Source organism: Solenopsis invicta, chromosome 1 (genome assembly GCF_016802725.1).
Source record: "Solenopsis invicta isolate M01_SB chromosome 1, UNIL_Sinv_3.0, whole genome shotgun sequence".
NCBI lineage: Eukaryota > Metazoa > Arthropoda > Insecta > Hymenoptera > Formicidae > Solenopsis > Solenopsis invicta.
The window spans coordinates 26985298-27008717 of NC_052664.1; the positions used below are offsets into that span (position 1 = coordinate 26985298).

The following is a 23420-nucleotide window of genomic DNA, read 5'->3' on the forward strand; positions in this document are numbered from 1 at the left end:
TTGAAAATAAGTTTCACAAAAATTTTTACACTCATATGATGAAGATATTTTGTATAAATATTTTCACGTAAATTGATCTCTTGGACCTAATGGAAGTTTATATAAATAAAAAATGATTTATAAAATATCATTTTTTTTATTTATATTACATAATAGCAATCAAATATTGCTCATACAAGCAATTTCTTAATACAATAACTTATTAATACACATAAGTTTTACATTATCATTATGTATTGGCCATTAGTTACATACATTAATTACTTGATGATATTTATTCTTTACAAAGCAAGAATAACAATGTTTACTTTTTGTAATATTTATATCAGTACGTTTTTACACTTGCACAACTTGAAAACAAATTTTACAAATGAAAAGTATCTATTAACAATAAATCACTTTCCTTGCACATATGAACATGAAAAAGAACGTTCTGCTTAAAAATGTATGTAATGTATGTAAGTTTCTTCTTTTGATATTTCGCGCGTATCTTCATGTAATCGTAAGACATGCGTGTATTACATACTTTTTTTAAAATTAAAACTATTGCGTACGAGTATGTGAGTATAAATTATTTCTTTCCACTCTTTCTCATCATTTATGTTTTTATTATAATCTCCCACGCTACCACGCGAGTTGTCATTATGTGTGATACGGTTTAAGTATACGAAAGTAAAACGAAAAACACATCTGCACTGAGGATTACATCTGTTTCTTAGGCACATAGAAAGTCTCTTGTGGTTCAAGTGAGAAATGCAGAACCCATTGTCATTCCCACCACTGTGACGATATAAGCTGAGCGCATATATCACAGAATGCCGTGATGTGCTTAAACAATTGCTGTATCTCACAGCAAACTTGTTCACCTCCATCATGTTCTAGAAACCTTCAATGGCTTCAAAAGAGTTACGCCGACTTTACACCTTTGTGATTTATACCAGATAATATCTGGAATTTGGACTACCACTGCTCTGGTGTGTTATCTGGCTCTCAAGTTAGGAATCCCAGTTAAAAATACACCAAGATATTGCTCTCGATTTGAAACTATCAGAACATCATCCTGGTATACAGCGCTTGTTACTCTTTGTCCCTTGTGCATGTGTACGTGGTGTGGAAACCACATCCATAATAAGAAAAAAAAAACTAAAGATTGTATTTTGTATATATGCAAACATATATCATATGAAATGTACAAAAAAAGTTAAATCTCCGTCACGAAATATTACTCGGTTGAATAATTTATACTCACATAATGTAAGCGATCGCTGTGGCTCACTTAAAACATGCGTAACGATGAACGCATAAATCTATATTTTATGACACTATTTACAATTTATAAAAAAGTTTCTCAATTGCGCTTGTATCAACGTATTTGTTAAATGACAATTTTGAGAAATTGGTTGTTTTTTTAGAAAATAGTACTAACTATCTCCTTAAAGAGATTATTTGATGTATATATGCTTTCTGCTAACTAAATGATGTTCGAGACTTCTAGAAATGCATATATGAATGTCAAAATTCGATTTCTATTTACGCACGTTTTTGATCTATTAATTGGATCTATTAACAAAATCTAAAATTTATAGAATCGACAAGATCCAGTTAATAGACCAAAAACTTAATTCTACATTTGAAAAAATTGATTTTTAAATATACAAAAAGAAATGTACATTTCTTTTATTTAAATTTTTAAATTAACTGTGATATTAGATATAGTTACAGAGGATATTGTAAGATGTCCTTTACAAATACGAACAAAAAACTTTCAACACAGAGAGAGAGATAGATACTTTTTAATTTTTTAAATATATGTATTAAATATATGTATTTTTTATATATATTATAAATAGAAGTAAATTTTCCCGTATAATATAAAAATCCCTTTTTTATTTTTTACATTCTTTTTGAATAAAAAATATCAATATCTCTTTTATCTGTGTTTTATCTTTAAGTTTAAATTAAAGAGTGACCATGTTCAAGCTGGACAAAATCGATCAAATTACTTACTCAGCAAATAGATTAGCGACTTTGTCCGTCTTGAATACAATCAATCTAAACTTTTCTATATCTAACATCATTGTTGAATAAGAAACGTCGACGAATCCGATAATAACAAGATGTTAATGGAATATAAATTTTTTTCGTTTATAAATCGAAAAACATGATTGACAGTTTAGAGATTATAATGTATATTGCAAATACTTATATGTGTGCGCGTGTGGTTGTGAACGTGTGATCAAATATACATCACAAAATGTTTAATACCAAGTGGTATATAATTCTTTTACACACCAAAGAATGTTTTACTACTAATATTATACTATATTATAAATTTGATTATAGATGTGTGTGCTTAATCATATCTGCTTACTGTGAAATTAACAATTGTTTCTCTCGTCTATAAAAATTGTAACTAAATTTTTTTGTCTTTTCGTATCTTTTAAATTTTTAAATGAATATTTCTATATTGTATATCAAAACCTGATTTGAAATTGGAGATTTATAATAAATATTATTACAATATGTGTGTGTGTGTGTGTGTGTGTGTGTGTGTGTGTGTGTGTGTGTGTGTGTGTGTATATATCTTCCACGTTGATTAGAAATCCAATTTGTCTTACAAATTTAATGTACATGTAATCTATTTCCAATTTATATACTGTCAATATAACAGCACCAATAAAAAATGTACAAATGATATTAATGATATTAAAATATAAAAATAAAAGAATATTCAGTTAGTCTCATTTCTCAATTTGTATATAACAGAGCTTAGCAAAAAATGCACATTTTGATCAATTTAAAGTTTTCCCCCTATTTTCCGCGCAATCCAAACGTCAATTGACATTTAAACTGCGTACAAGTTGAAGAAGTAAGAAGAATAGTGCTAGGCCAAATGTGCATTTTTTTGCTTAATTCTATGTAACGATCACAGTGATTTTAACAGTGATCAATAAAAATTTATATTTTATTCTTCTCCTTTGCATACCGTACGCTTGTCAGCGTGTAGGCGATCTTGTTTTTCTGCATATATAGATATATTTTATTACAAGTTTCATACATGTATTTATATTTTAAATTAAATAACAGTTCTAATTTTATTGTAAGCATAAACAAGATCTTTATAAAAAAATTATGATATACAATTCTATTACGGAAGTTTTTTAGTTTAATTTTTATTGATGCTGTTAATTAATATATTGTATATAATGTATATACACATATATGTACAAGGTGATTATTAATGAATGTCCCCACTTTTTACCATAGGAGCACGCATTTGTAATTTCTAATATATGTTAGAAATACATATCCGTCAGTAAATCAGGCTCCTATAGTAAAAAGTGGGGACATTCATTAATAATCACCCTGTATATGAAATTTGTTAAGAATCATAATATAAAAAAAATAATTTTTTGTACACATCAAGATTACAATGAAATTAGAATTGTGATTTTTAACAACTTTCATGCAGATTCTGTGTGTAATGTTATAAGGTCAAATAAGACAAATTGTAAAGCTCTTCAAAAAAATTATATTGGCGTGTATTAATATATTCGTTTTTTTTCTTTTTTTGCAAAAATAATAATCTATCTGTCGTTACCAGAGATACAAAACTGGCAAGCAATAAATATCTAGATGCTTTCTATTCAGGTTTTGATGCAAGATACAAATAAGTATACTTGTGAGAAACAAATATAAGAATATAAACGAAGTAGAAGTAGAATAGAATTTGATATTTTACACTCTTGGACTTACGACTTATCATCACAGTAACAAGTTTTCTACTCACATTACGTGTTTATTTTGTAAATGCTTCTGGCGGTATCTGTCCACGCTTATAAAATTCTTGAAAGGCAGATAAAGCGTTGTCGTAATTCCACTGCGTCTCTTGCAAGCACTTCAAACTCCATTCCAGATTCATATTTGTATGCTGACTCAATGTCATTGTCATCTGCTGTTTTATATCGTCGCTAAGCTCCGTTGCCATAGGCTTCGTCTCTATAGATTCTAACGCTGGCGTCGTCAGCTGGGTTTGCTGATTGTTTAGTTGACTTAATTGTTGGTGCAGTTGCTTCAGCTGCGCCTCAGTTGGCTGACTAATATGCAACTGCTCATTTCGAATACAGTATCCTCCACCTTCCGGAACAATTATGAATGTCCGGTTGAAGTAGCGGATGGGCTCGTCTTTGTTATCGACTTCTTGGAAATAGCCCGTTATTGTGATGAACATCATCGTTTGCTGTAGATAAATAAGCAATTATAATGATTATTTTTATCTCTTATGTAATAATTAATAAACTTTATGTTACTCTTATGTTACAATTATGTAACAATTACTCGCAGTAACAATTAATTACTGTCGCAAATACTCACTGTAGCAAGAGAGATGTCCATCGTAAAGGTATTCAATAAATGTTTTGTTCTTGGCATTTCTGACACAAAGGAAACTACAGGCAATCTACCTTGTTTCAATAATTTTTGTCTTTTAATCGTGTCTGTTATTCTGAATAAATTCCGATTTTCCATAAGATACCCTTGTAACCTGCATAACAAAAATAATTTTAGTTGTACCCAATAATATATAAAAAAAACATTAGCAAAATTAAAATTAACATATTTTATTCAGAATTAAATAATAACTAATTAAAAACATAAACGTTAAATAGATTAAAAGCTATTAACTTTTAATTTAATATAAAATAAATTAATTTTAAATTTCAACCAGTATATTTTTAAAATACGTGAACTTTAACTTAACTTTTTTCTTACATTAAAAATTTAACTATATAAAAAAATTTTTTTCTTTTACATAGTAAAAAACAATATTTATTTGTTATTTCAAATAAATTTAATTTGCAAACAAAACATTAAATTTGATGATTTACATATATTGTAATTGTTTTGGTATTTAAATTATTCTAATTTTAAAATATTACGCCAGTTTATTTTAATGTTTTTAAAATTAAATTTTGATTTAACTTAAGTTAATCTTTTAACAATTCAGTTAATTTTTCGTTTGTATGACTCTTGATGTAAATAAATTTTACAAACCATTAACTATAACTTAACTTTTAAAAATATTAATTTTTTTTAATCCTGATTCTATTTAATTATTATTTTATGAACAAAAATATAATGAAAAGAAAATAAAGTGCAACGTTAAACACTTACTTATTATTGGGAGAAGTGGTTATCGTAAAGCATGCATGTTCATCATATGCGTCAAGTAGAGGTTGTCGGTTATCACTATCAAATATTATGAAATACTGTTGTAAGAACTGACTCGCAATTTCTTGTACTTTTGCATTGGTGACAAACATTCTCTGTGACGAGGGAATCTTGGCAGCGTCGTCAACCACATCGAAGACAATCGGTCGTGGCAATTCTATGCCATCCTATCAAAAACAGCATAATTTATGTTACATGACAAAATAGCAGAGCTCGGCAAAAAAATGCACGTTTCGGCCAATTTTTAGCTAGTGCTGTTCTCCTTACCTCACCAAGCTGCACACAGTCCGATTGTCAATCAGTATTTGGATTGCGTGGAAAATAGTAAGGTAAGAGGAGAAAGTTTTTAAATTGAAAATTAGCCAAAATATACATTTTTTGCCGAGCTCTGAAATATAGTCTTGTGATTATGCATAATGTAACAATATGTATAATACTCACCAAACGCAGCAGCTTAGGAAATCTTCTCCGAACATCGCTATAATTGAAAGAAATCCATTTGGTCGAGTAACGGATAACAAAAAACATAAGCTTTATTATTAAATAATATAGAAAAAGCAAGCAAACTGTTATTTAAAAATTAATCTCGTGATATTTTGTTTAAATTTGTAACTTAATGATGTAACACGATAACTTAATAAAAACTTGCAATTTAACAATGTAATGATAAATGCTCTATTTAATCTAATAGAAAATTAGGCTGTTTAAAAATATCCAACTTAGAAAGTCAATAAAGTAAACATAATGTTAATGTAATCGCTGCTGAGTACCGTCTCGCGAACAGATTGATAGATTATTTTTAATACTTCCTCAGTGAAAGAAAAAATTATGTTAGAACAATACATTACCCAACATAGTCATTTTGCCGAGATTTATACTTGTTACAGAAAGGATTTCCAGTTAACTTCAATTCAACCAATTTCAGATCCTTAATGATATCTAGCTGATGAATGCTTCTAATCTAAAAGACGCAATTGGCTTAAATTATTAAAACCGAACATTATGTTAATAACTGTTATTAATTTTTTCCTTTTCTTTTATTTACACTCACCTTATTATCGCCAATATAAAGTATCTTCAATTTGGAAAACTTCTTACATAGCACACTAAGCCTCTCAATGTTCTGCAACTTATTACCCTCCAGGTTAAGGGCTTCTAAATTTGGTATGTGTTCTCCTACAATATCCATCACAGTCATAAACATAGCAGGAGAGGCCAATGCACAAAAGTAATCAGAATAAAGTTCTGTAAAATAAACACATACATAAGCTAAAACTTTTACATTGTATTAAATAGCATCTTTAATGCAAGATGTTTATTTAAAAGTTTTGTAAAAATTTTGTAAAAGAATTCCGCAAGAATTCTCAAACTTTAAAATTTTATTCAAAATTCAAAGTAAAAATAAAAAATTTTTTAGCAATTTTAAAATAAATTTATTATATCTTTTAATTGCTTCTTACTCATATTATTACAAGTTACGTAAGTTTTGAACTTAATTTGAAAAAATACTAAAAAGAAATAAAGTAACTAGTTTACTGAAACTTCACTTGTTCTTATTATTATATATTCAAAAAAATCATTATTTATACAATTAATAGTTTAAAAATGAAAAGTCTTTTGTTTCTTAAAAAAATTTAACTTTTTAAATTTATTTAATTTTTGTAGGATTTTCATTTTTTTTATTTTTACCAGGATCAAGATGAAATTTGGACAAATCCAAAGCATTCGTTTCCTGTACATATCTCTTAACCATCGCCTGTTTTAATCGTTCCTTCAATTTGTCATCTATGTCGCAGGATGGAAATCCTGGTTTTAACTTTACTAGCAGTTTGAATCCATCGCTCATCGTAATCTTGCGATCGCAATTTGCCAATGTACTTGCAATCTTATAATCATCCACATAGAAACTAGCATCGTTTTCTGTTATCTTGTACTGCAAATAAATTTTTTATTTTAGCAAGGATTTTTATGATTTTAATCTAATTTTTACTTGTTGAATTATTTATGGGTATATCAATTAGCATTTTCAACTGCAGAGAGTTGGAACTCAAATTGAAGTGGATTAATAATATTACATGCTATACTTTATATTTTAATTGGTTTCAGCATGTGACGTTATTACTCCATCAGACGTCACATGCTGAAACCAATAAAAATGTAAAGTATAGCATGTAATATTATATATATATATATATATATATATATATATATAATATAAATTTTCTAAAAGAAAAGTATTACTTACTGTTAAAGGAACAAATACTTCAGGTGCGATATAATTTAAGAGAGTATTTATAACATAATCCTTTTCATACTTATGACCATATGGTATCTACAAACAAAAAATATTAGTATCAAATTAAAAAAATATTTTATTTAAAAATTATTGTTTTATATATAAATAAGAAATTACATTCTTGCTCATACAAGAAATAATAATAATTTTGCTTATGTTTAATCAAATTCTAAGAGTAAAAGAATTCCCAAAAAATTCCTGGATTTTTGTAAGTTAAAAACCACACATATCGTGCAAATATATTGATAAAATGAAATATTATAAGAAATATAAAAATTATTTACTTCCAACTTTAACACCTTCACCAGCCAAGATGGGATCAGTTGTGCGCTGTAAATTTTTTACGTCGACCTAACTATTGAAATAACAACCGTAAAAAAGCCACTATTGGCGACACCGTATTCCCCCATAAAGTTTTTTTAAGCAGGATATAGACTCGTACAGTGCATATTGTATATGGAGTATACAACGCGAGAAATTTTGCTCGGACGTGAGTGATCCCACTTTGGCTAATAAGTGTTAAGTGTAATATAATATTATAGAAATGCACTTACTAAGACTCTGTGCCAATTGGATTCGCTAATGGAAGGCCGCATTCTAGAGCCCGCCTGACCTCCCTTGAAATTTCTATTTGGCATAGGACTGTTCCTTCCACGAGATACGGATCCCCATGCCCTGTCACCCCTATGTCTATCTCTCTGGTTGATTACCACCTGCCTCGTATTATTGTTGGAACTACCGATCATCGGAATATCCTCATCTAAATTCGCCAACGCCAAATTACGTATGTCCCTATTGTTGGGTCTAAGAGTTTTAAATGAAACACGATGCTTGGTGGGGCCAGTATGAGTTCCACCACTTCTCCCAACGTTTCTTCCTACACGATCATCGTGACCTAAAATAAATAATCATGAAGCAGTAAAATTCTACAAAATAATAATTATTTTAAGGATGTAGCAAACATATACACATGTCCTTGCAAAATAAATTAAAATTATAAATATGTTAATATTTAAATAAACTTTAAATAAACTATATACATATGAAAGTTATGCAAAAAACATTATATTTTCTTATTTAACAATTTTATAGAATAATAAGTTAAATATTAGGCTGAATAAAGAAATAAGAAGCAACATTTTTCATTCAAAGTGATTCTTGTGTGTTTAATATTTTTACTTTAATTATTAAATATATTTTTCAGTTTCATAAAAATCGATATGGCTGTTGGATTTTAAATGCAACCAAAACTAAATCTTAACATAATAAATCTCAAATTAATTTGATCGTCAAATTTAATAATAATGGTTCAAACATCTTAAACAATTATAAAAAACTTTCTTATCATTTATTTTTTGTTAATAAAAATTATTTAAAAAAAAAATATCAAAACAAGAATCTAAACTTTTTTTGTATAATTTATTAAACGTTTTTGTAAACTTCAAGTATACTCAAAATGATTTATTTAAAGTTTCATTGCGGTTTTGAGTTTAGTTGTTTCGCAAATAAATTTTATTTATTTTTACAGAACAAGTAATCTCTGCATCACAATGTAACTTTATATAAATCATTTTGAATACTTAAAGTATTTATATAAAATTTTTTGTTATATTTGTCATTATTTTTTAATTACATTTCCATAAAAGTTCAATTTTACTTTTTATTAAAATAATTTTTTTATCTAGGTAAAAAATTGATTCCAAACTTTTTATATTATTTTCAAATGCCATATGAAACAATCTGTAACTTTTTATTATTTTGAAAATATGTGTAATACATCCTTAATTATGACATATTATTATTTGGAATGTGATTGATATCTACAAATGTTCAGTATTGGCAACCCGTCTGAGCTGCTGTTGACCCGTGAGTTCTAACAGTTTGGGCAAAAGCGAATCCCGAAATACCTACCACGTGCCTGGATCACCACCAGGCACAATATATATAAGTTTTTTCGTAGTCAATGTAAAAAAAACAATTATTCTGAATTTTTCTTCTTTTAAATAATGGTTACCTGATTTGTATTTTTTTTTATATATAATAGTCTTAAAATATTTTTAAAAAATCACAAATCTAAAGAAACTAATTATCATGTACTCTCCAAAAAAATTATATTCTTTCAAAGATTATAAAATTTTGTTAAACAAAGTCAGAAACAAATTGAATTTTCGTTTTAACTTAATATTCTTGGTTAAAATATTAAATTAATAGAATTTTAAATATATTTCAAATAAATTTGACGTTTATGATAAACTTACAATAAATTTACGGATACCTTATAAAACATTTGAAATATTTAATTTACTTATTTCAAGTAATTTGCAATATGAATTTTTCTGTGCAATAGAAATATCAAGAGGAGCGGTCGCGTCTCACGGCAAGTGAACGCGTCAGCAAGAAAACCGCATCACTTTACACGAATCAGCGACTTTCAGGATGCGTTTTGTTTAACGCATTGACTGCATGGGACGATAGCGCATCGCATGAGCACACGAGCTCGTTCCGTTTTTCCTATCGCTCTCATGAGAGCGGAACGGACTCATGTGCGCTGTTTGTAAATAGATATAGCGGATGAAATGCCGGTTGATGATGTGCTCTCTGTGATGACTTCTATTATTTGCAACCAGCCTGATATTAATGAAAAAAAATGACGAAACCTCTTCGTCGTTTAGCAGTAGTGAAGAGAATTTCAGCGAAGATGAAATGTGCACGTTGTATTGCCATATTAATGGAGACGCGTGAAACTTTTCAGACAGAAAAGTTAAATAATTATATGGAACGAGTTGTTTCAGGATATTCTAAAATAATTTTTAAAGAACATTTTAGGTTTGTGCGAATGTATTTCCTATCAAAGACTAATAAATACAGATCTGCCATATGTTTGACTTTATATTACGAGATATTTCCAGAGACATTTCAATCCCCACCTTATTCCCGCCAGAATAATCCTCCCACCACTAGACAATGCGGTACGAGCTGCCTCAAGAGCTGAGGTAGCCCATGGGCTCCTCTAGTCATGGGAGAAATCTAGGAAATTTCATACGCTACCAATGCGCGCATTAGATGAAACGAAACGTTTACCTCTGCAGTCTATGCGCATGATGCGTGAAACTGCGTGAGACGAAACGCACTCCCAAACACACGAGATTATCAAATTTCAGGTCTATCTTACGTCACGTTACAAGAGATGTACTTTGCCACGAGAACGCATCTCCCTTTCACTCGAGAGATTTTACCTATTCCCGAATTAATTCAACATGATTTTTTTTTCTCAATTTATTTTTTTATATATTGCTCCGCCGACATTCTTAATCCACGTTCGTGAAACAACGTGTATACACATAATTCACGTGCGTAAAACTACGCACCTTTGGATCCCGTCTCAATGGGTGTCCATTTTGTTCATTTTTTTGCGTGTGAAATTAATGGCCTCTCGCACATAACAATAAGATGCAGCGAATAAACACGGGAAATTGAACGCGGGAGAAATTATCAGAACATCAGAGACGCATGTCGGAGGCGCAGAACGTATATCGTGTGTTCATTCGATCACGCGACCGAATCATCGTAACGAGGGATCGCAAAGACGCAGATGATACTCACCGAAGTAAGCCTTGTCCTCGTTTCCTCGCATGTTCCCACGACCACCCCACTTGTTTGATTTTTTCGGCATTTTTTTCAAGCGTATGATGCACGGCAAATCCAGATCAAATAGCGAAATAGCTTCGCACGCATTCACAAAATTCTACCTCTTAACCTCAACTTTGCGAAACTCTTTGCAATAAAAACACCAATGCACTGCGTCTGACCACGTCTGACACTTCCGGGATCCTCAACGCAAATGGACGCAAATGACTACAAGTGACGCCTGGTAACACTGAGCGAATAGCAAGCGACACTTTTGTGCACCCACATGCACTGAAGTAGCAATTGAAAATAATTGAAAATGATTGGTTCTAACTTTTGGATCCAACCAATCATATTCCCTTACTATTAAATTTGTTTTTTGTAGAGATCATATAAATCAAGCTTAGGGCCACTTTCACCAACGTCGATTAACTTAATCGCTGATTAGTCTATCGGAATTGACCAATCGCATTTGTCGTTTTTACTTAACGACAAATACGATTGGTCAATTCCGATAGACTAATCAGCGATTAAGTTAATCGGCGTTGGTGCAAGTGGCCCTTAATGTCGGCAGAGGGCTGCGCATCATCCGGGTGATGTGGGGTGATGTTTCTGAACGCAGTCAAGAAGAAGAAGACCGGAGTGACTGGGAGTGACAAGTAAAAAGCTATCTCGGATTTGGGGAAATTGAGGTTAAGGCGTGTCTTTCTCTCTTATTAAATAGGTTTTTCTATAATATTTATTTAGAGACGATTTATTCCCCTTTCGTCAAACATGACGCTCACAAATAAGGTAAAAAAAATTTTTTAATTATTATTATACGTGGCGATTGGAAATATTTTATTTATGTACAACGCAAACACTCAAAATGTTTCAGATGGATATAGACGAGAAAAATGCTAAAGGAGAGGGTTTTAAACCATATTACATTACAAAGATCGAAGAATTGCAGTTAATTGTTGCTGAAAAAAGTCAAAATTTAAGGAGATTACAGGCACAGCGTAATGAACTCAATGCGAAAGGTATTTATTTTGACTTAGCAACACAAGTGTCTGTGCTCTAAGGTTCATGACAGAATTAGGTAGTAGACAATTAAAAAGTTACATAATAAACTTAAAATTAATAATTTTTAGCTTAATTTAATTAATTTCAAATTAGTTACTTTTTAACTTTAGCTAGTTATTTTAAAAACACAAATTTATTAACTTGTTTTCCAAAGTTAAAAATTATTTATATAAAAAAGAAAATACATTTCTATCTAAAAAAACATTTTTTGGCAGTTTCACAGAAATTTAATTCACAAATAAAATATAAAATGTATTTGATGATTTATATTGTAATTATTTTATTTAAAATAATGCAATTTTTTAAAATGACAACATTTTAATTTAATATAAATAATACATTTTAAAATCAACTTTTAATTTAAGTTAATTTAATCTTAATGCAACTTTTAAATGAGTTGAGTTTTTATACATATAACTTTTTAACTTTTTTAAATATAATTTTTAAAAAAGTATTAATTTACCCAACCTTGTAAAAGTTTAATATATTTTCTGTATAAGAAAATTCTTTTAAATACAATTTTTTTATAGTACGCATGTTACGTGAAGAATTGCAGCTCCTACAGGAACAAGGTTCCTATGTAGGAGAAGTAGTAAAACCCATGGACAAAAAGAAAGTCCTAGTCAAAGTACATCCGGAAGGCAAATTTGTGGTAGACATAGACAAGAACATTGACATCAATGATGTGACTCCAAATTCGCGTGTTGCTCTGCGCAATGAAAGTTATACTCTACATAAAATACTACCTAATAAAGTTGATCCACTTGTTTCCCTTATGATGGTAGAGAAAGTGCCAGATTCTACGTATGAAATGGTGGGAGGTTTGGATAAACAAATAAAAGAGATAAAAGAAGTCATAGAATTACCAGTCAAGCATCCAGAATTGTTTGATGCTCTTGGAATTGCGCAGCCTAAAGGTGTATTGCTGTATGGACCACCAGGTAACAATTCACTATATATTATCAAGAATAGATATATGTAAAACCTTTATAATTATAATTATTTGTTATAAGTTGCTTATCATTTTTTATGGTATCATGTACTTTGATATGTGTATTAATCATGGTCTAAACAAATATAATAAACAATTTGATATAGTACAGATATAGTACTTAGTACACATATCAAAGTGGTAGATAAATGCAAAATATTTTTTTTAGGTACCGGCAAGACTCTACTTGCGAGAGCAGTCGCGCATCATACAGAATGTACTTTCATTCGCGTATCTGGATCTGAATTAGTGCAGAAATTTATCGGAGAAGGTTCTCGTATGGTTCGTGAACTTTTCGTCATGGCGAGAGAGCACGCGCCGTCTATAATATTCATGGACGAGATCGATTCCATTGGAAGTTCCCGAATTGAATCTGGATCTGGTGGCGATAGTGAGGTATATATAGAATACAAGGGTAGTTATTTATACACAAGTGTAGTTTTATCCTTTTTAAACTATGACAAATTATACTTTCAGGTACAACGTACCATGTTGGAATTACTTAATCAATTAGATGGTTTCGAAGCAACAAAGAACATAAAAGTTATTATGGCTACAAACAGAATTGACATCTTGGACCCAGCATTATTGCGACCTGGGCGTATTGATCGTAAAATCGAATTTCCACCTCCAAACGAAGAAGCCAGATTAGATATCTTAAAAATTCATTCTAGGAAAATGAATTTGACACGTGGAATAAATCTAAGAAAGATAGCTGAACTCATGCCTGGTGCATCAGGAGCAGAAGTCAAAGTAACGATAAATAGACTTATTTTGTATTAGTTTCACAATTGTCACGGAAGAGAAGTGTGAATCTAATTCTGTTTTTAATGAATTATTTTATTGCAAATTTTTTAAAACAAGAATATTAAGATAGGATTTTGTGCTGCTTCATTATCTTAAATTTTGATAGGAAATTTTTAAGAATTCTTATATTTCTTTTTTATTATAATAGAAAATCCAAAGAAGTTTGCCAAATTTTTTGACATACAGTAACTTAAACATTTGCATACATTCTAAAATATGATTTACATTATAGGGTGTTTGTACGGAAGCTGGAATGTATGCTCTTAGAGAACGTCGAGTTCATGTGACTCAAGAAGATTTTGAGATGGCTGTAGCGAAGGTGATGCAGAAAGATTCCGAGAAGAACATGTCGATCAAGAAATTATGGAAATAATCAGCTTCGCAATTTTTTCAACGTCACATTAATAACTTTCAATATACTATTGTATTCTTTCATAAGTGAATTGTTTTAACCGAATAGGAATAATAATGTATTTAAGATGTGTAAACATAGAAACCTCATAAAATTAGAGATAACAATAAAACTTTATTATATGAAACTATCAATTATATTTAAAAAAAATACCATACCATTATTAAATTATATAATTTAATTTTAGATAAATTTTTTTCTGTTTAAATAATATAAATTTTATGTAGTAATAGCAAAATACCGTTGATTTAAACAATTTTTGTATACTCATCTATAATTTTCAACAAGTTACTAAATATTTGGTTAAAATGTAAGAACCTATTTACTAGTATACATTTAATTCATAATTATATTCATCCTGTCAGGTATAAACATTAATGAAAATATTATAAAGTTGTCAACCATTTTTAATCTGAAAAAAAAATATATATATATACACACACAATAAAATTCCAGCTATGCAAAATACCCTGTACCATATAAATAAATCTATTTGAAAATAAAGTGAAATTATATCATTACTGCAAAGAATTATTATTCCAGTTGCACATCAGTAATTTTCCCAAAAAATTAAAACAAAAATATTAACTCGCAATTAACTTTAGCTAACCGCTTCATAAAGATTCGCCCCGAGCATTTTAAGGTCATTATTTAACATTAGACGTTGAAGCCAATCCGCTGCTATGTCGTTGCTATTCGACGTTGGATTATCCGGAACCTGGCCGTTCAAAATAGGAATAATTTTCGCCAGGGCCATGGTGGTTTTGTTAACATCTACAAATCCACTCGAATCACTTGTGACTTCGCCTCTCATTAAAATTGAATTTTCAATGTTTGATTCTTTTGAAGTCGACGCAATATTCTGTATATAATTAATTTTAGGAGGTTCGCTGAAGTATACGGATATATGATCCATTAATAAAACAAATCCACTTCTGATATTTTTCTGCATTAAATCCTGAACTTCTTCACTCTCCGATACATCTAGCATCAGATTTTTTAGCTTCGAATAGGCCGACGTATCAATGTCTTCGACGTCGTCTTGCAATGTGTAGTAACTGAAATTTTTTACAGGATCTCTTGAGCCATCGGCAGACACGGAAGATGTAATCGCCCAATAAATTTGTTCTAAATCTCTCAACGTCAATCGCTCGGTCAGAGACAGTGAAGCTGTGACTTCAACAACTTTACTTTTTATGAAACAGCTCAATTCTTGAATGCCTTTATGTATAAAATAACTAGAAAGAGCCATGTATCTCTTTTGTATTTCATCGTTAATAGTCTCATTGTCCATATTCTGCACACCTTTGTATATATGTCCGCTAAGCAAATTGAGCTGAATTCTAAGAAATGTAACTAACATGGTATAAGAGTAAATTATTACGGCCGATCGAGTGATTGCCAACACCTTCAATTCGCCCCAGGACGTTATCTTGTTGGCAGAGCCATCTCTAAGCTGATTTACAATGACCTCCGTATCATTTTCTTTAACCACAGAGTTTCTCAAGGTCACCGCAAGAGACGATATCATTTTGTTACATGCCCGCTCTGTGCTCTCGTAGTACTGTCGTTTCTTCGTGCTCTCCATCAGCATCCTTATTTCATTTTCTTGCCACTCGCGCAGCTTACGCTGTGTGTAGCGCGTCAAGAAAATTACGCTACTGATGACAACACCCCCAAATATAAACTTACGCCTGTGGCGACTCAAGAATCCCCGAATGCTTGAAAACATGTCTATTTATGAAGATATCCAATACACACGTGCAAATTACAGAGTTTTTAAGATTTGTGCGCGTGACAACATAATCCATGGAACAATACGTTCACTCCATGTTATCTGACTTGGAGTGTATATTCGCACTGGCAACGCGTTCTATTCGGTTTGTGATGTAATTAGTAGTGTCAATGAATCTCTCTACGCAATTCACAAAACACTTATGAACTTTAGGCTCCAGGCGTAGCGATGGTTTATCCATGCAAATCTCCCAGCAGAGACCCGTTAATTCATGTACTAATCCCTAAAAACATTATCTAATTATATCATTCATTTATCAGTAGAGAGAAAAAAGGAAAAAAATAAAAAAATATTGTAAGTACAATATTAGTAGGCACGGCAATCAATTTTAGGTAATAATAAATTTTCTTTTTTAGATGAATTTCTTGCACCCCTCATCTTTCTTGTTTTTCTTTCCAATAAGGAGAGAAAAAGATAAATATTGCAAGAAATTCAGCTGAAAAGAATTGGACAAATAATAATAAAGAATAAATGTGAGGATAAAGTAAAAAGTATAAATCATGTCTTTTATTGGCTTATAAGCTGAAGTAAATAAATTCTAACTGTTCTTTATAGACATAAACAGATTTTTAAAAAAATTACATATATATGATGAAAAAAAAATTAAATTTACAATCTGAATTGTCAGCAGAATTGAGATTGAATCATTTTTTAAACTTTGATAAAGTTGGAGATGATAAATATATTATTGGCAAATATTTATATTTCATTTTTAGTAGTCATGTTTTTTTTATATTTTTTTTATATTATATAAAGTGTGAAACAGAAGATGATTGAGAATTTATTTTCAGAATCTAACCTGGAATTGTTGCTTCTTCGTCTCGGCCTCGATGAAACGTTGCAGCTGATCATCTAGGCCAACCTGCGTATTTGAGTTTTCCATAAGACTCATACTTCGAATCCTTGCGTTTGTGTATTTGCATTAATGCAAATATTCGACCTCCCGTAAAGTATCTCTACTCTTGCGATGTAATGATACTTGGAACCGGTTTATATATTCGCAAGAAAAGTCTCTGAAGAAGTCTCTTTGGTAATTCGCAGTCTATTTGGCTCGTGTGCATGCACGAATGGGCGACAAAAGTGGTCAAGCTGGGGAAGAGGGCGTCCCGTTTAACCCTCTTTCAATTTACCACAGCCACTCACAGAGATCGGTGCTTAGGGTTTTTCCATTGGAACAACCAATCAGAAAATTCTATATGAAATTAGCCAATTGGCGACGTGATTAATCGAATACCATGCGTCACGCTTAAAAAAATCCATTTAATTGAAATTAAAAATTAACTTATTTAATTGAAATTAATTATATATAACAATAAAATAAATTAAAAATTATCAACTGTTTAACTTTATTATTTAGCTTTTAATTTGTTAACTAATTAGTACTGATTTCATTCAAGTACTGATTTCATTTAGTTACTACAAAAACTAATTTTTTATTAATAAACTGCATAGATATTGAACACTTTTAAAAAGTGCACCTGTACAGTTAACCTAAAAATGGATTGTGCAATTGTGTCCACGATCGTGATGATCCGTTTGAGTGTAACGAGTGCGGATGAGTGCAGTTGAAGTGAATACGTTGCTTCATTACCTACATACACGTCACGTGGTACTGCCAGCATTCTGTTATCGTCGTGATCGGAGAAAGTGTGGTGCAGCTCGTCGAGCGTCGTTACGTGCGACACGGTTTTATTCATTTCCTCGTGCAGTATTTCTTATCAGCCCTTGCGTCGATATGGCCTGGCTGTCCGGTCTCGCTGATAAGGCAGAGAACCTCCTAAATAAAATTGACAAGAATACCGCGGCCGTCTTAAATAAGGATAAATACGAGATGCCACAGGGGCATCTGTCAGAAGTTACGTGGCTCACCTCACCGGAATCTGGGTAATTGTGTTCATATGTCAGTCTCAGGTTATTACCGTGTTGAGTATTTGGATTAGTTGGCCAGCCCGCGAAGTGTCATTCACTTCTCTTTGTGTACTATACGTACATGAGGGTCGCTCTATACAGTGTAAACGAACTCGACTGGTTGTAAGACGCAGTTGTACATCCATTTTTACTATGTTAATTAACTTTATCTTAATTTAAATTTTTTTTTATCTTTTTTTTAGTTCTGCGAATAAGAAAAACCGAGATTAAAGTTGATTTACATTGATAAAGATGGACAAACGACTGTCTTGCATCTTGCAGTATTTTGCAACCATTTACAACTACATTTGTGCTATTGTAGGACAGCCTTAAAAAATAAATATTGTAAATTTATTCTATTGAGATATACCAGTTTTCTATAGATTTTAACATATTGCTAATGAAAAAGTATAATAAACATAATAAAAAATAGAGCAAAAATAATGAGTTTTTTTTATTTAGGCTAAATGGAAGTATGTCCAAGACACCTCTGTTGGGATCATCGGATCATATTCCCTATGCAGTTCCTACTTCAAGTTTGACATCAGTAAATCTGTTAAATGTAACGGCACCTAAAGAGGATGCACTATTTACATATTTGAATACACCTGACCCAAGTCCGAAAAGAATGGTGGAATCTTTTAAATCACCATCGACTACTTCGTCGTTATTGGTCGAACATCCTACCGATGATACAGACTCGGATCTGTCAATTCAGAGCGATCGGATTAGCCCAACTCCGTCTCACGTTTCTATAGAAATGATGCCCAATACTTTGGATGACAAAGAAGCTGAAATAAATATGGAAAATTTAAATTTATATTCTTACAATAGTGAGGTACAGACTTTAGAGGATGAAAATTTGGTTAAGCCTACAACAGAAGCTGCACAAAATGGTATATCTTAATTTTTATTACATCATATATTATTAGAACCGAGACTACATATTTCAGCTCAAGGTTTTTCAGCTGAAAAAAGGTGCTCCTTGGTAATAAAAAATATTTTTTTTACAATATGTAAAATAAAAAATTACATTAATTATGATATTTATTAATATAAATTTATTGGTATAAATTAATCTAAATTTATTAATATATTAATATTAATTTTATAGAAACATAATTGCACATAGTTGCCGTTAATAGCGACTAAATTAAAATATATAGAAATTTTACCATTTTTATGTCAAGTTTTTTACATGAAGCAAATGTCTTCTTTATCCTAGTTTCGACTCTATATATTACATATTTATTATTTATATTTTTATCAGTCATATATTATTTTTATTGTGTCATTGTTTATATATATTGTATTTTGCCTTTTTTTTTTTATTGCAGAACATAGTGATATGGAAGCACATTCAAATGTATTCTATCCCCAGTCTGGATATAAAATAAAATCAAATAATTTAAAAACAGATAATTTAGATTCAATTGATCCATTAAATAAACGGAAATATGTAAGAGAAATGGATAGGCACTTGGAGAAACAAAATGAATTTCTTGGTAAACAGACGGACTATCAAAAAGAGATTGTAGTTCTAAATGAAAAGTTGAAAGCTCTAGAAATGGAAAAGTTAGAACAATCAAAGCAGATAGTAGATTTGCAGTCTGTCATAGACAGGAATAGACAGGAGTTAAACTCGATTAGATCTGAATTGGAATTACATAAAGCTAGGGCACTGAAAACCTTACAGGAAAAGGAAAAACTTATAGCAGAATTAAAAAGTAATGCACCAACTGCTATGGATGAAGCTACCATCATGGAGTTAAATCAATTAAAGTAACAGTATTTTACAAATTTAATGTAAATATCTGATAATTATTCTATAGAAACATAATTTATTGCATTATTACAGACAAGAACGTGATAGTGTTAGAGAGGAAAATCAACAAATGTGTCAGCAGCTGAAAATACTGCGGGAAGAGTTGGCAAATGCAGATCTGAATTTGGAAAAGATAAAACAAAAGTCAGCCGAAACAAATCTACAAAATCAAGAGATCCTTGCCAGTGAAAGACGTCGAAGATTAGAAGCGGAAGATGACATGAAATTACATTCTGAGGTAAATGACATTTTTTTGTTTTTACAGATCTACAAATATTACATCTTTAAGTCATGAATTAATAAATTAAAAAGATTACAAATAAAAATTTTTTTTTAGGAAATAAGATCTTTGAAAGACGATTTAATTAGTCAACGTAATGGATTTAGTTTACAGTTGCAAAAGCAAAATTCAGAGATTTCTAGACTTAAATTGCAGTTATCTGCATCGGCAACCCCGAGTAATGAAATGGATTCAAGAATAGCGTCTCTTACACAAACTTTGGTTCTAAAACAACAAGCGTTGGAATGTTTGACAACGGAGAGAAATGCATTACGTCTGCAGCTTGAAAAAATAGAAGTAAATATAAGTTTTTGAATTTTTTTATAAAACATTTTTTGTGTGATATACTCACAAATAAAACATTAAATATTTTGATGTAAAAAATTTAGCAACAAAATATGTTTTCACCCATAAAATACATTGTTGGATTATATATATACATACATAGACACATATTAATAACAGTCTTTTTAACAGCATGAATATAGAAATGCTGCGGGAAATATGCGAAGAAACATATCCTATAACAATATAAATGATACGGATGATGCAAAAGCTCAAGTTCCTACATTTTTAATGGAAACACCGTTCGATACTAGCGTTGCCAGAAGAATGAAGAGAGCTTATTCTTCATTGGATGCGATAAGCATTCGGACGGGAGTATTTTTAAGGAGATATCCATTAGCCAGAATTTTAGTGTTGATTTATATGGTAAGTATATACGTATATATTAATTGCTATAAATACTGTTACGAAACATAATATATATTTTTATAGGGAGTACTCCAATTTTGGGTTTTGGTAGTTCTCTTCTTTCAATCACCAGAAGCTCATTAATAAAAATTAGAATAGCATTAAGTATTTAAAAAGAAATAAGTTTATAGGAAATACATTTTTTTTGTAAATATTAGAAAGCAATATATGAGACAGATTAGAACTTGTACAGTTTAGCATAACACATCTTTATCCATAAAATTACTGTTAAGATAATCCTAAATACCGATACATTACTTTAATCTTCGAATTGATTTGAAGGATCACAAAATCTTTTTGTAGAATAAAAGTAGAACAAAACGTACCAAAAAACTTGGATAGGGTAGATTTTACGAGAAAATCAAAAGAAAAGTTAAAAAAGTACTTGCTTTTGGCTCATGGATCTGTCACTCAAAATTAACTTTTTTTTTATTGACATTCTGTAACTTGTACATACAAAGTAAAAAAGTCTCCAAGTTCGAAAAACTTTATAACAAACAACGCTGTGTGTCATTACGATTAAAAGTTTAAGAAAAAGGTTCAAGTTATTGGTTTAAGTTATTAAACAGCTTCACGCGTATCACGTGACTTTCCTTTGTTGAATCTGAAAGGTCTGTTTAAATCTAACTGCCCATGTGCGAGACGCTACAAAATTAAGATTTTTAAATTGTGCTGCTGCTTGGGAAGCCCATTGTTGCAGCATCCGCGTTGTCACTGGTTTTTTCTGTTCCCTGGCTTCATGAAAACGATCAATGGTCCATTTATTAATAGCCTCATATTTTTCTTTAATACCACCACCTTGCTCGATTTCTGCACGCCATCGTTTCAAATCACTTTTACGTTGAAGAGCACTTCCTCCACGTTGATGAATTGTTTTTATACTCCATTTGGGGTGTTCTTTTACCATATTCAGAATTTTTATCTTTGTTTCCAATGGTATGTAACCAGCACTCTTACGCTGCTTGCATTGCGGCTCATACTCGGTCTCGGATTCCGATTGTGAAGCAATGGACGTACTAGACGAACAAGTGGAAGTTTTCTCCGATAATAAATCAATTCGCGGTTTTTCCTCTTCTTCATGATCTTGCAAAATTTCTTCCTTTGGTAAAAAAATGGCATAGTCGTCATAGAAATTAAAATCTTTGAGAACCTCGATAATGGCTTTGGTCATTTTTTTCCCCAGAAGTTTTGCTTTTAGACTCACAACTTCACTTGGAGATCCTTCAACGATTTTTAAGGACTCTAACATTTCACAACAAACTTTTAAACCGTCTGTAATGTCTTGTTTAATATAAGATGTCATAAACGAAAGGTCCTCTTGTCCAATATCAGAGTCCAAGATCGTCGCTCCACTTGTTGATGGTTGAAAAATATTTTCTTGTTTTGCCATTGTGTTATAACTTTTCACGTCGAGAACTTTTTCAATCGAAAACAATCGAGAAATATCTGCGCATGTAGCTGCAGCTGTTTGCAAGGGCAGAACGGGCAGAACGGGAAGATGCCAACAGGTCTCCCCCCACCACTTAACTATAACCGTAACTTTTTAAAGTTTTAAGAGTTTTTATTGTTGTCCTACCTAAAGGTGTAGTTATTTATTGGCACTTAGACTGTTATTAGTTTGATATCCATGGCCCATTAAAAGAAGAAGAAGAAAGGGGCAGTTGCATGCAAGCGTCGAGTTGCGCAGAGGTTATTGCGCAGTAAAGAGAAAACTGGACAAAACATGGAAGAATTTCGGCTTTATAGGCTGCGGTCCACTTGACGCTACAAATGCTTCGAAGCGTTTGATTAACCAATCGGAACAATGAATTTTACAAATTGACCAATCGAAAAATACTTAGAAGCATTTGTAGCGTCAAGTGGACCATAGCCATAACCAACTACATACCTGCAAGAGGATTAAAAACCTCTCGTTCATTTACCATTTTGTATCCGTTTCTTTTATCAGTTTTAAAATTAAACAAATTGAAAATTTAGATACGTTACCTTTATATGTTATTCATCACAAATAACTTATATATTATTATTATATATATTATTATTATTACTCATTTATTATTTCAAATATTATTACTTGAATTAAAATTCCCTTCAAATTAAATTTAAATTAATGTTTAGAATGTGATATTAAATTAAATTTTTTGTTTCTCAAAAATTTGCATATTGTATCAATATCATTAAAATGACTAAACATAAATAAAAACACTTATGTATAAAAAAAAAAATTGCTTACCTCCGGGAGCGAACTCGGATCTCACGATTATGAGGTAAGCACTTAACTCACGAAGCCAACTGATTAGAAAAACAATTAAGCCTGTTTCGCAATAGCAGTAAACACAAGATGCAAGATTGTAACGTAAGAAATGAAAATTTTTCATTCGCTTACGAGCTCTTAAAATCCGCCTTAAGGTCTTGTGTTTATGCTATTGTAG

General features: G+C 30.8%; 4 protein-coding genes across 6 annotated transcripts; 2 read left to right on the forward strand and 2 right to left on the reverse strand.

Moving 5' to 3' along the window:
* Positions 1–116: 116 nt before the first annotated feature.
* LOC105201963 (nuclear RNA export factor 1) lies at positions 117–11198 on the reverse strand. Its single transcript, XM_011170268.3, has 10 exons — positions 11129–11198; positions 8080–8420; positions 7475–7561; positions 6919–7162; positions 6281–6474; positions 6078–6190; positions 5671–5707; positions 5173–5396; positions 4375–4543; positions 117–4240 (listed from the first exon to the last, which is right to left on the reverse strand). Exons 1-10 carry the CDS (start codon positions 11196–11198, stop codon positions 3800–3802), a joined length of 1920 nt encoding a protein of 639 aa, XP_011168570.1. The 3' UTR covers positions 117–3799.
* A 549-nt stretch (positions 11199–11747) lies between these two features.
* Positions 11748–14554, forward strand: LOC105201960 (26S proteasome regulatory subunit 8). Its single transcript, XM_011170266.3, has 6 exons — positions 11748–11944; positions 12030–12174; positions 12748–13158; positions 13378–13604; positions 13686–13961; positions 14248–14554. The coding sequence occupies exons 1-6, from the start codon at positions 11927–11929 to the stop codon at positions 14386–14388; spliced, it is 1218 nt and encodes a 405-aa protein (XP_011168568.1). The 5' UTR covers positions 11748–11926; the 3' UTR covers positions 14389–14554.
* Positions 14555–14818: 264 nt separating this feature from the next.
* Positions 14819–17957, reverse strand: LOC105201962 (peroxisomal biogenesis factor 3). Of its 2 annotated transcripts, none has more exons than XM_039452734.1 (3): positions 17822–17957; positions 17022–17414; positions 14819–16445 (listed from the first exon to the last, which is right to left on the reverse strand). In XM_039452734.1, exon 3 carries the CDS (start codon positions 16157–16159, stop codon positions 15029–15031), a length of 1131 nt encoding a protein of 376 aa, XP_039308668.1. In that variant the 5' UTR covers positions 16160–16445; positions 17022–17414; positions 17822–17957; the 3' UTR covers positions 14819–15028. The 2 variants fall into 2 exon arrangements, with proteins under 2 accessions (XP_039308668.1, XP_011168569.1); XM_011170267.3 differs by having other exon boundaries at positions 17814–17952.
* Positions 17880–21180, forward strand: LOC105201959 (golgin-84). Of its 2 annotated transcripts, none has more exons than XM_011170264.3 (7): positions 17880–18106; positions 18593–19026; positions 19468–19912; positions 19989–20193; positions 20293–20532; positions 20713–20946; positions 21013–21180. In XM_011170264.3, exons 1-7 carry the CDS (start codon positions 17958–17960, stop codon positions 21070–21072), a joined length of 1767 nt encoding a protein of 588 aa, XP_011168566.2. In that variant the 5' UTR covers positions 17880–17957; the 3' UTR covers positions 21073–21180. The 2 variants fall into 2 exon arrangements, with proteins under 2 accessions (XP_011168566.2, XP_011168567.1); XM_011170265.3 differs by lacking the exon at positions 17880–18106 and adding an exon at positions 18338–18475.
* The last annotated feature ends 2240 nt before the right edge of the window (positions 21181–23420 follow it).